Here is a 12,986-nt window from a genome sequence, read left to right as displayed (position 1 = left end):
TCATCTCACCAAAATAATCCTGCAGCAACAGGATTTTAGCGATTAGTCCTTAATGTTGCTTGATTGGTGGTTAGGCTATTATCTGGCCAAAAGTAGGCTACATGAAAAGTGCAATACTGTTAATATAACTGTGGTAGTGTGAGTTTTCAGTGAATTTGTGTAAATCACAAAGCTCATCTGAGGTGCAGGAAAATTCTCAGCAACAAAAGAGTGCTCAAATTAAGATCCTACGTCTGTATTATTAATTTATAAGTCCAAAAACGGATGTAGCAACGGCAGATTTCCCCTTTAAGTTGTAGTTAGAAACATGCTTCACAAAATGAAATTATATTTAGCCTAATTGGTTTTCACAGGTTGGAAAATGGTAAATAAAACTTCAATAATGTTGCACAAGAGTCCATTCATCATGGGGTATCACATTTTCCTTTGATGAAATCTTTGGTGTAAAGTTGTAATATAATTTGGCACATAAGGCACTATTTTATGCAGCAAACATTCACATCACTCAATGTGCATTTGTGTCCACACCCTTATTTCATACCCTATTTTCAGTATTTGCACTGAGCAACTACATGACATATAGTCAACACATGCTCTAAAAAGGGTGGATGGATTTGTCCTCAGATGTGCCCGTTGGTTGTGCACAAAGCAGTCAGTCACGGCGCGTTTTCTCCCAAGACCCTTGGGATGTGGAGAGAGATGGGAGGGTAAACACTGATTCTTAACAGCTGTCCAGAGAATGGAGTAAAGTTTAAATGTTGTTTCCTGTCTATTCACTAGACAGCCATTTCATCCAAAAATGTCAACACTTTCTGCTCTTGAAGAAACCACATGTCTCTGGCAAAAAAATTATCAAATCAAATGTTATTTGTAATATGCACTGAATACAACAGCTGTAGACCTTACAGTGAAATGCTTACTTACACGCTCTTCCTTAATGATGCAGAGTTAAATAAAGATACAAATAAAAACACTTGAGAAATAAAACACAATAATTAAGCTATACACAAGGACTACCACTACCATATCAATGTATAGGGATACGTGGTAGTTCAGGCAGATATAGATAGTAGTATCTTAGAACTGTGTGTGTGTGTGTGTGGGCTGTGTGTGTGGGCTGTGTGTGTGGGCTGTGTGCATTTGTGTCCATGAGTGTGTTTGTGTCTGATGTAGACAATGTTTATAATTGTTTATAATACAGACCACGGTGTCTCTTGTGAGAGGAAAGACCAATGAAAAGGTTATGTAGAGGATGGAAGGTTTAAAAAAATATATATACTGTATATAATTTCACCTTTATTTAACCAGGTAGGCTAGTTGAGAACAAGTTCTCATTTACAACTGCGACCTGGCCAAGATAAAGCAAAGCAGTGTGACAAAAACAACAACACAGAGTTACACATGGGATAAACAAATGTACAGTCAATAACACAATAGAAAAATCTGTATACAGTGTGTGCAAATGAAGTAAGGAGGTAAGGCAAAAAATAGGCCATAGTGGCAAAGTAATTACAATTTAGCAATTAACACTGGAGTGATAGATGTGCAGATGAGGATGTGCAAGTAGAAATACTGGTGTGCAAAAGAGCAGAAAAACAAAAACAATATGGGGATGAGGTAAGTAGTTGGATGGATGGGCTATTTACAGATGGGCTGTGTACAGCTGCTCTGACAGCTGATGCTTAAAGTTAGTGAGGGAGATATAAGTCTCCAACTTCAGTGATTTTTTTTATTCGTTCCAGTCGTTGGCAGCAGAGAACTGGAAGGAAAGGCGGCCAAAGGAGATGTTGGCTGTGGGGAGACCAGTGAAATATACCTGCTGGAGCGCGTGCTACGGGTGGGTTTTGCTATGGTGACCAGTGAGCTGAGAAAAGGCGGAGCTTTACCTAGCGAAGACATAGATGACCTGGAGCCAGTGGGTTTGGCGACGAATATGTAGCGAGGTCTAGCCAACGAGAGCATACAGGTCGCAGTGGTGGGTAGTATATGGGGCTTTGGTGACAAAACGGATGGCACTGTGATAGACTGCATCCAATTTGCTGAGTAGAGTGTTGTAGGCTATTTTGTAAATTACATCGCTGAAGTCAAGGATAGGTAGAATAGTCAGTTTTACGAGGGTATGTTTGGCACCATGAGTGAAGGAGGCTTTGTGGTGAAATAGGAAGCCGATTCTAGATTTAATTTTGGATTGGAGGTGCTTAATATGAGTCTGGAAGGAGAGTTTACAGTCTAGCCAGACACCTAGGTATTTATAGTTGTCCACATATTCTAAGTCAGAACCGTATGAATGTGAAATGCATTGTTTTGGTTCCAGCTAGTATACTGTCTCCTGGAGAAGAAACGGTCCACTGAGGGACAATTTCAATTAATAAAGAAGATGCTATTGTGATTGGAGAAACACTGTCTGCATCTGTGTCTAAATCTTGACATTTGAGCAATATTGTTCAATCCAAAGCGTCTCCCCTAGGAATTAATGACAACACTCTTGCTGATGTTTCTATACAGTGGGGCAAAAAAGTATTTAGTCAGCCACCAATTGTGCAAGTTCACCCACTTAAAAAGATGAGAGAGGCCTGTAATTTTCATCATAGGTACACTTCAACTATGACAGACAAAATGAGAAAAGAAAATCCAGAAAATCACATTGTAGGCTTTTTAATGAATTTATTTGCAAATTATGGTGGAAAATAAGTATTTGGTCAATAACAAAAGTTTATCTCAATACTTTGTTATATACCCTTTGTTGGCAATGACAGAGGTCAAACGTTTTCTGTAAGTCTTCACAAGGTTTTCACACACGGTTGCTGGTATTTTGGCCCATTCCTCCATGCAGATCTCCTCTAGAGCAGTGATGTTTTGGGGCTGTTGCTGGGCAACACGGACTTTCAACTCCCTCCAAAGATTTTCTATGGGGTTGAGATCTGGAGACTGGCTAGGCCACTCCAGGACCTTGAAATGCTTCTTACGAAGCCACTCCTTCGTTGCCCGGGCGGTGTGTTTGGGATCATTGTCATGCTGAAAGACCCAGCCACGTTTCGTCTTCAATGCCCTTGCTGATGGAAGGAGGTTTTCACTCAAAATCTCACGATACATGGCCCCATTCATTCTTTCCTTTACACGGATCAGTCGTCCTGGTCCCTTTGCAGAAAAACAGCCCCAAAGCATGATGTTTCCACCCCCATGCTTTACAGTAGGTATGGTGTTCTTTGGATGCAACTCAGCATTCTTTGTCCTCCAAACACGACGAGTTGAGTTTTTACCAAAAAGTTATATTTTGGTTTCATCTGACCATATGACATTCTCCCAATCTTCTTCTGGATCATCCAAATGCTCTCTAGCAAACTTCAGACGGGCCTGGACATGTACTGGCTTAAGCAGGGGGACACGTCTGGCACTGCAGGATTTGAGTCCCTGGCGGCGTAGTGTGTTACTGATGGTAGGCTTTGTAACTTTGGTCCCAGCTCTCTGCAGGTCATTCACTAGGTCCCTCCGTGTGGTTCTGGGATTTTTGCTCACCGTTCTTGTGATCATTTTGACCCCACGGGGTGAGATCTTGCGTGGAGCCCCAGATCGAGGGAGATTATCAGTGGTCTTGTATGTCTTCCATTTCCTAATAATTGCTCCCACAGTTGATTTCTTCAAACCAAGCTGCTTACCTATTGCAGATTCAGTCTTCCCAGCCTGGTGCAGGTCTACAATTTTGTTTCTGGTGTCCTTTGACAGCTCTTTGGTCTTGGCCATAGTGGAGTTTGGAGTGTGACTGTTTGAGGTTGTGGACAGGTGTCTTTTAAACTGATAACAAGTTCAAACAGGTGCCATTAATACAGGCAATGAGTGGAGGACAGAGGAGTCTCTTAAAGAAGAAGTTACAGGTCTGTGAGAGCCAGAAATCTTGCTTGTTTGTAGGTGACCAAATACTTATTTTCCACCATAATTTGCAAATAAATTCATTAAAAATCCTACAATGTGATTTTCTGGATTTTTTTTTCTAGTTTTGTCTGTCATAGTTGAAGTGTACCTATGATGAAAATTACAGGCCTCTCTCATCTTTTTAAGTGTGAGAACTTGCACAATTGGTGGCTGACTAAATACTTTTTTGCCCCACTGTAGCTCATGTAAGGAAAGAAGAGATGATTAGATATAGATACAGCTTTACTTTTGAACATAATTTTCATGCATTATTCCACTCCACCGTCCAGAATACCTTTTAATTGTCAAATAGTGAATTGTGGGTACGATTTATACATTTACTTAAGATCTACACTAGCTTTACTCAGCCCAGGTGTGAGGCAAAACAATGACATGCATTGTTAAAAGAAATATGTACCTGCAGACTTTTAATGTCCCCTAAAGGTGAAACTTCACAGCACAATCATCCCCAAATGGCTAGACCTTTCAAATCATTGCATGAGTGATTTCAGTGAAATAATACATATTTTAGTGAATGGCTGTTTGCAAGTATGTCTATAGATTTAGGCTATAAGTAGAATGGCCTTGGTGATTCTACAGTATATTAATATATTTATGAGTAGCAGCTCCATTGAAAATACAATAGCATTTAACAATAGCATATAACAAAAACAAATGTTAAGGACAGACAAATCACTGAGTTACAGCATAAAGCGCATGCATGGCTCCTGTTACTGAGCAACACAACAGAGGAGTTTCTTGTTAAGGCTTAACCACTCAAGTCTTTTTTACATGAGCAATCAGACAGCCCATGTGCCTGGAATGGTCTATCTCCATTGTATAAACCGTGGTCAGAAATCAAACCAATGCTTTCTTGTAGCTAGACAGCCAGGCTGCGATGTTTCATACGGCACAAAACGATCCTCCCACTGAGATATATGAATACTTTTGTTATATGACAATTTTTTTTGCGTGAAATCATCAGTATTGCTTGAGACATTTTCTCTTTGTATCATTTCCACATGGGAGCACAATAACAATTTGGCAACACATCATGCCATGAATGTTGACCTTACATTTGTGCATCATTTAGATTGGAACTAATTAGTTGAATTAACACTTTGATAACAAATGTCTCACACAGTACAAACCCTTTACTCTTTCCCAGTAAAAAATAGTCGCAGCTTTAGACTCAAATGTGCAAAGTCCTTTAGAAATACAACATTTCATACTCCAGAGGCTTGGAACAACATCACCCCATCCATTATTAACAGTGTGGCTAATGTGTGGTCACTTTGGCGAGTATGATTTGGAAAGGGATCAAATTCTCCAGAGCATGTCCATATCATTAATTATTCCGTCGCTTCACTAAGAACAAAAATGTCACATTCTTCAAAATGTATTTTTTTTTTCTCTTTCTTGCACAGCTCCCTGGGTGCTTGTGTTGCTATTTATACTCCGCTTCTTGATTACATGTCTGACCATCACCATGGCTACTGGTATCTCTGTAGATCTCTTTGTGTGACATGTGTGTGTATATGTGTGTGGGGGATTTTATATCCGTATGTGCTCAAAGAGGAGAAGATGGCTTTTCGTCTGTTATTGCATTAAGCGACCCCCTCACGGTTCAGACACTTACAGTTGGGCTTTAGATGGAGGTGGCCTCAGATCTAGGATTAGCTTTCATCCACCGATTTCTTTCCAAACCTGACCTTATCCATTAGGTAAGGATAGAGCAAAACTGACCTTACATCAGATCAGCACTTCTGTCTTCCATTTAGACCCTAATGAGCCACTGTCTCTGATACCTGTCACCAGAGCCGTGCTGTCACCAAAGCCCAGTCAAAGCCTGTAGTTTCTTTTCATCTCTAAATCTCGATACAATGGTCCATGCTGCATGAACGTTCTCTTAAGCCCATCCTAAGAAGTGTGCATGTCAATACTTTACCCTGGTAAGCTGACAGTTATTATCTTTAACTAGGATGTACTAGATTACTTTGTCTAGGTTCTTCACCGGGCTACATAGAAGACTGGAGGGCAATGTCATCCCTACTAGTGGCTTCTTTGAAAACTTATTTTAGAAACTCCATGATCTTCCTCTGGAAGGGGAGTCCTCTGTGTGTGTCTTTCAGAAATCCTCATGCCGTATGCGGAAAGACGCGAAGATTTCAATCCCTCCAACCTCAAACTGGCCGGCAGAATGCACTGCCATCAAATTTCAACAACATAATTCAATTTGTGCCTGTTAATATGTGGCATTCATCACTGTTAGATCTGTGCCCTGTGTTTACCTAGCTGGAATAACACTTTAGCCTGTACGGTGCGGCCTGCCTCTTGGTGTTGTTTTAAAGAGGTGCGCTGCTGTGTGCAGAAGGGCCCTGCGTTATGTGAGAGGCACTGTCTCCCCTCGGTGCGCGGCTGGGGTCTTTCCCCCCCTCAAAACCCCTGAGCTGAGGCCTTGTGTTTGGGTTGGCACTCGTCAGCATAGTCAGCTGGTCTGCACATCTTGGCCTCACACTTCTAAAGTTTTTTTTTCTTCTTTTGAGGAGGTGTAGCAGTGTTGCACTTATGGATGATTCTCTGTAACACACAAACACCTTGAGCGCATTCTCTGGACCGGCAGCTGTACCTTCTCCTTGGTCAAGGGTACCCTGTCCCCTTCTCTGACACTCGACTTTCCAGGAGAGGAAAGTCAGGAAAATATCTGGATTTTTTTTTAAATGCATACGGAGGAGTATAAAAAGTCTGCAGTGTTTCATGTTGCCTTGACGGCCTATTTTATCAGGTATTTATGACAGAATTAAGTAGAATGGTGTCCATAGTATTGGATGGGCACATAAAACAAGAATCCCAGCTATGTTATAGTCAGGTCTGTCATGGACATGTGGCATACAGCTGTAATCCAATAACCACACACATCACCAAGCAAACACCTGGCGAGAGAGAGGCCTGAAACACACCGGCCACCAACAGATAAACACCCCTCTCTCTGTTCAACCTGGAGTCAGGGGTAGATGTAACATAGTAAACGTAAATCCATGACACTCCACTTAGTATGATATGTTATGTTTCGTATGGTATGTATTCATTTGTGGATGTCCATCATCCGTTTCATATAATATGTTACAAATTGCAATTTAGCTAGGCTTTGGGTTAGGGTTAGGGGTTAAGGTTAGGGTTAAGGTTAGGGTTAGGAGCTAGGTTAAAGTGTTAAGGTTAGGGGTTAGGGTTAGCTAACATGCTATTTAGCTGCAAAGTAGTAAGTAGTTGGAAAGTTTCTAAAATGCTAAAGCTGTCCGTGATGAGATTCAAACACGCAACCTTTGGGTTGCAGACCTTCACATAATACGCCTATCCATACACCCCGACAAACCACCCTACTTTCATTTTTGCCTTCAGTAACCTTATGTAACCATACCAAACGTAACATATGATACTAATTTGAGTGTCCCAGATTTGACTATGTTACGTCTAGTCTATGAGACCAGGCTGCTCTGTTATAACTACAGTATCTACAACACTACTGGACACATACAGAGGTCAATACAGTTCCATACTCCGAATGAATAATTAGATGGCGTTCGGACTGTTTGTCTTCACGTGGTTTATAAGGAAAGTCATAAATGAATGGATCAACAATACGATTTGGAAGGCTCTGTTTTATCATCAGTTCAATCATAGGTTATAAAAGTTCAATGCAGTTTCAGTTACATCTTCACCATGTCATTACTCTGTGTTTTCCACTACTTTCAGTGATGTCAGTCTGTTTGAGCGGTTTCTCCACTTGTCCTGATTCCGGTCACCCTCCCTGGATTTTCAGATAGTGATAGCTTTTTTCCATCCACAAACAAAAGGAGATTTATAGTCATGATATAGTCACTTATATTCATGATGTCCTGTTTCAGTCACCCTAGCTGTAGTCACCCCCCCCCCCCCCCCATGGATCCATCTGGTTGGTCCTTACATGTTCTCGTGTGGAACAGAAGGCCTGCCAAACATGCTTTACCCCATCCCAACCACCTCCTAAAAATGGAGCATGTTAGTTACTCAGAAATGCTTGAGATACGAATTATTAGTCTAAATGTAGGTCCCAGGATGTGAGACAAATGCAGTACATGAGCCCTGTAAGCAATAGCAAAAACAAGGTGAAGAAATTGTAAAATGCCAGGCTTATTAGTCATCACAAAATCGCCAGCTTTGACCATGCAGAACACAGACACGCTTTTCAATAACAAATGGTCCATGGCATGTCCCATCTGGCCACACCGGTAGTAACAGTACCAACTCTAAACTAACTTATGCAATTTGTTCCAGACTAGAAGCAATTAAAGGTAATAGTTTTAGAAATTGCACACATTTCAGAATGGCCTTAATGTTCTTAATGTGACTATGGACTGTGTGACCCATGATAAACTGTTGGCCTATTTGAAAATATTTAATCTAAGAAAGTGCATGCCTACTGCTGTGGCTAAGTGCTTTTCATATAAATTCGATATTCATTTTAAGGTTGTTTTGATTTAGAAGAAATATCAAGCGTTTAAATTAATGTTTTTTTATTTGTTTGAGGACAGTAATTGCATTAAGAAGTGGAGTTCTGCATCCTGATCTCTTTCCTTGTCTATCATACAAAACCTCCATGTATATCATACAAAAATTCTTATGAAATGTAGATTTTGTCTCTGTTGCTTGATTTGAAATGGCATCCTCTTTGATTTTGAGTTGCGGTGCAGTTAAATAATTTTTCACTCACGACCACATCCCTCATTGGAACCAGTCGAACCAGTCGAACCAGTCGGAACCATTGGAACCAGTCGGAACCAGTTTTCTTTTTACATTGAACAGTCACCTGCAGAAAGAGGAGGCTGGAGTCTTTAATTGCTGAGAACAATAATGCCAACTTTTAGATGCCCTTCAACAGTTCGTTCAAAGAAAAAATACTATTTGAGAAGGAGAAGGGATAAGAACATTAAAGGAGGCCATTAAAGCATTGTTCACACACATATACCCTCTACTTCAAGTGTATTCCTCTTAATTGGGGAACTGTGAGAGAACTTTTCAGGGTGTAATTTTCACACAGTGTATGCGTGCTAATGATGTCTGAATATCAAGGACAAACCACATATCTTTAGTGATCCATTTCTTTCAAATGTATTGTGAAACTACCCCGAGAGACAAAAACATCTTCCACGTTCCGGTGTGTTACAGCTGGGCTCAACCACTGGACAAAAACCAACCCTTGTCAAACAAAAGCTGAGAACTGGCAACAGGCAAGATTTACAAGATGTAGTATTTATAGAACAATAATAATTGCTCCCCAAAAAGACACACTTCTTTAGAAGAGTGTTGCATATTTTAAAAGTTATTGCGCAGAGACATTATTTGACCTGAGGTCATCACTATGAATCACCAAAGCTCATCAAGGCAAGCGAAACATTGACGGTCCACCAGCCAACATCTCCTTTTTTGTGCATGTCTCTTGCCATGCTGACTTTGAACACGACAACGTCACACCGAGGGCTCTGTGAGCAGTGACCTTTAACTCCCTGTCTGCTATTCCTAATTAGGTAAGGTTATAAATATGCATGTACCAGTAAGTAAGCAAATAAGCCTTTAGGGCTACTCCATGCCAGCGGAAAATATTTTTGTTATCTCAGATTGTTGGCAATTATCACATAGGAACTTTATTGGGAGGAAGGTGGTTTTACATTTGTATCACAAACCATTTTCAAGAAAATCATGTTAATTGGCAATTTTAGGCCCTTTTTAGACCTATGCATGCCTCAAAAGACCCTATGATCTGTGAATCATACATGATACAGGCAACATCTTGGTTTCTTAATACTCCTTACAGTGTGCTCTCAAATATACACTTTCACATTCATTTATTTTTAGGCATATTGTTTGTAACAATATACTCTTCAAACATGTAACATTTCCAGAGTGGTGCTTTAGATTTAGACACCAAGATGTTGTCTGTGTCATGTGTGTTTCACAGATCATAGGTTTCTTACAGGAGGTATATTGCCTTCAGAAAGTATTCTGACCTCTTGACTTTTTCCACATTTTGTGAGGATAGAGCCTTATTCTAAAATATATTACATTATTTTTTCCCCCTCATTAATCTACACACAATTACTCATAATGACAAAGCAAAACAGGTTTTTAGCCATTTTTGCAAAATCACATTTACATAAGTATTTAGACCCTTTACTTGAAGCACCTTTGGCAGCGATTACAGCATCGTGTCTTCTTGGGCATGACACTACAGGCTTGGCACACCTGTATTTGGGGAGTTTCTCCCATTCTTCTCTGCAGATCCTCTCAAGCTGTCAGGTTGGACAGCTATTTTCAGGTCTCTCCAGAGATGTTTGATCGGGTTCAAGTCCGGGCTCTGGCTGGTCACTCAAGGACATTCAGAGACTTGTCCTGAAGCCACTCCTGTGTTGTCTTGGCTGTGTGCTTAGGGTTGTTGTCCTGTTGGAAGGTGAACCTTTGCCCCATTCTGAGGTCCTGAGCGCTCTGGAGCATATTTTCATCAAGGATCTCTCTGTACTTTGCTCCATTCATCTTTGCCTTGATCCTGCCGCTGAAAAACATCCCCACAGCTTGATGCTGCCACCACCATGCTTCCCTGTAGGGATGGTGCCAGGTTTCCTCCAGACGTGACGCTTGGCATTCAGGCCAAAGAGTTCAATCTCAGTTCCATCAGACCAGAGAATCTTGTTTCTCGTGGTCTGAGAGTCCTTTAGGTGCCTTTTGGCAAACTCCAAGTGGGCTGTCATGTGCCTTTTACTGAGGAGTGGCTTCTGTCTGGCCACTCTACCATAAAGGCCTGATTAGTGGAGTGCTGCAGAGATGGTTGTCCTTCTGGAAGGTTCTCCCATCTCCACAGAGGAACTCTATAGCTCTGTCAGAGTGACCATTGGGTTCTTGGTCACCTCCCTGACCAAGGCCCTTCTCCCCTGACTGCTCAGTTTGGCCGGGCGGCCAGCTCTAGGAAGAGTCTTGGTGGTTCCAAACTTCTTCCATTTAGGAATGATGGAGGTCACTGTGTTTTTGGAGACCTTCAACGCTGCAGATATTTTTTGGTATTCTTCTCCAGATCTGTCCCTCGACACAATCCTGTCTCGGCGCTCTACGGACAATTCCTTCGACCTCATGGCTTGGTTTTTGCTCTGACATGCACTGTCAACTGTGGAACCTTATGTAGGCAGGTGTGCTTTTCCAAATCATGTCCAATCAATTGAATTTACCACAGGTGGACTCCAATCAAGTTGTAGAAACATCTCAAGGATGATCAATGGAAACAGGATGCACCTGAGCTCAATTTCGAGTCTCATAGCAAGGGGTCTGAATACTAAGGTACTAATACTAAGGTATTTATGTTTTTTCATTTTAATACATTTAGCAAAAATGTCTGAAAGCACAGGTAGCAGATGTAGCGGATATGCTCTGAATTAAGTGATGTTTCCTATCTTCTCCAAAGCCTTACATCAGTGAAATTGTGAATTTCCTCTCAATACGTCTACAAAGAACCCTGCTGGTTTTCCCGGTGTCACATGCACACTAAGCTCTTCAATGATTATTTGTTTACTTTTCAACTGTAATCCCACCTGAAATCCCTTATTGGACATTATTATAAGGCATCCATGAGAGGGGAGTACGTATCATTAAGAGGCCTTAACCACAAGGTAGTCAACGGGTGGGTAATCCACTCTAGTTCTTTTAAAGGGCAAGGTTTTTGGAATTACGTCTTCCCACTGTTTCATTCTCACAGACTTTAGAAAGTCCAGCCACAGAGAAGCTTAATTAACTCTCCACCAGACAAAACACTTCAGCACTGTTAAGGATCTCATCAACCATGTCTTCATACTGTTGTTTAATATCCTGAAACACAACAAGAAGAACAGCAGGGATTCATTTTTTTTCAACGTGGCTAATCCTGGAGGTCCAAACGGTATAAAAGAGGAAGACAGACATCTCAGAGTCAGAACAACCTGAACGAGCTTGAGATCACGTCACCCTGCAACATCAACCTCTACGAAGATCCTCATTCTCCAAGATGAGAGACTCGGTCGTCTCCGTCATCTTTGCCTTGGCACTTTTCTTGGAGTGCTACACACCGTCCATGGCGATCCCCATGGGTAAGATGGAGGACACAGCCTTGGAGCAAGATACTCTAGACTCCCTACTGAACGAAGAGGTGGCCGAAAAAAACCCTGATTCAGTCAGAAGCGGGAGCTCCAAGATCATCGTGTTGGCAGACTCAGGCCTGTGGAAGAACCTGAACAGAGGACTTCCTCTCTACAACCTGAAAGCTGCAGCTGCAGGGCTTGACAGAACCCTGGACCGCAGAGAGGCCGACCAGGACCTGAGCCCCAGCATCTCCATTGTCAGGAGGGACACCATGAGGTGCATGGTGGGAAGGGTGTACCGGCCTTGCTGGGAAGTGTAGATGTGACCAATGAGCTCGTCCCATCTCGTCATTCATCTGCCAGCCAGATCTACTATGCTGCATCTTGTCCTGCCTCATCTTGAGTTGTATGATATGATCTTTCGAGTATGTATTATTGTATTTAGACAAATTGATATCAGTCATTAAAAAGACAGAACACTGAATTTGACGTCTTGTGTATGTTTGACTGCATGTTATTTTTTAGCTGCCTTTATCAGCTGTAATAAGGTTGTGACAGCCAATGAAACACAAAAGGACTTGTCCTATGAGGCTTTTAAAATATTACCATTCTGGAATTACCCACAGTATAACATTTACAACAGCCTTTTGTTATTTGGTCTGTAACGTTTACATCACTCTGGAGTGGGAAGTAAGTGGGAAGTAAGCCTATAAACTACACAAGAGACTTGCATCATTCAGGAAATAATGTGGCGTTTCTAACCAACCTGTATGATATCAACATTAATAAGCTGAACTCCTATTCTGTTTGTCCAGCTTCTGAGTGGATTCTGTCCAGCTTTCAGATAAAAAAGGAAAGTGTATTTATTGCTCTTTGATTGTGGAAACCATTGATAATCATTCCCTCTTTTGGAAGTGGACATGACTGCATGTCTCAAAAGTT

General features: G+C 41.4%; 1 protein-coding gene across 1 annotated transcript; it reads left to right on the top strand.

Annotated features, from left to right (window-relative positions):
* The first annotated feature begins 11,887 nt into the window (after positions 1–11,887).
* Positions 11,888–12,528, top strand: pmchl (pro-melanin-concentrating hormone, like). The gene has a single exon (XM_071363124.1). It carries the CDS (start codon positions 11,972–11,974, stop codon positions 12,362–12,364), a length of 393 nt encoding a protein of 130 aa, XP_071219225.1. The 5' UTR covers positions 11,888–11,971; the 3' UTR covers positions 12,365–12,528.
* The last annotated feature ends 458 nt before the right edge of the window (positions 12,529–12,986 follow it).

Source organism: Salvelinus alpinus, chromosome 24, assembly GCF_045679555.1.
Source record: "Salvelinus alpinus chromosome 24, SLU_Salpinus.1, whole genome shotgun sequence".
Lineage (NCBI taxonomy): Eukaryota > Metazoa > Chordata > Actinopteri > Salmoniformes > Salmonidae > Salvelinus > Salvelinus alpinus.
This window is presented reverse-complemented; position numbering and strand designations above follow the sequence as displayed.

Coding starts and splice junctions, on each gene's coding strand:
- pmchl (XM_071363124.1), top strand. CDS start 11,972: ATGAGAGACTCGGTCGTCTCCGTCATCTTTGCCTTGGCACTTTTCTTG.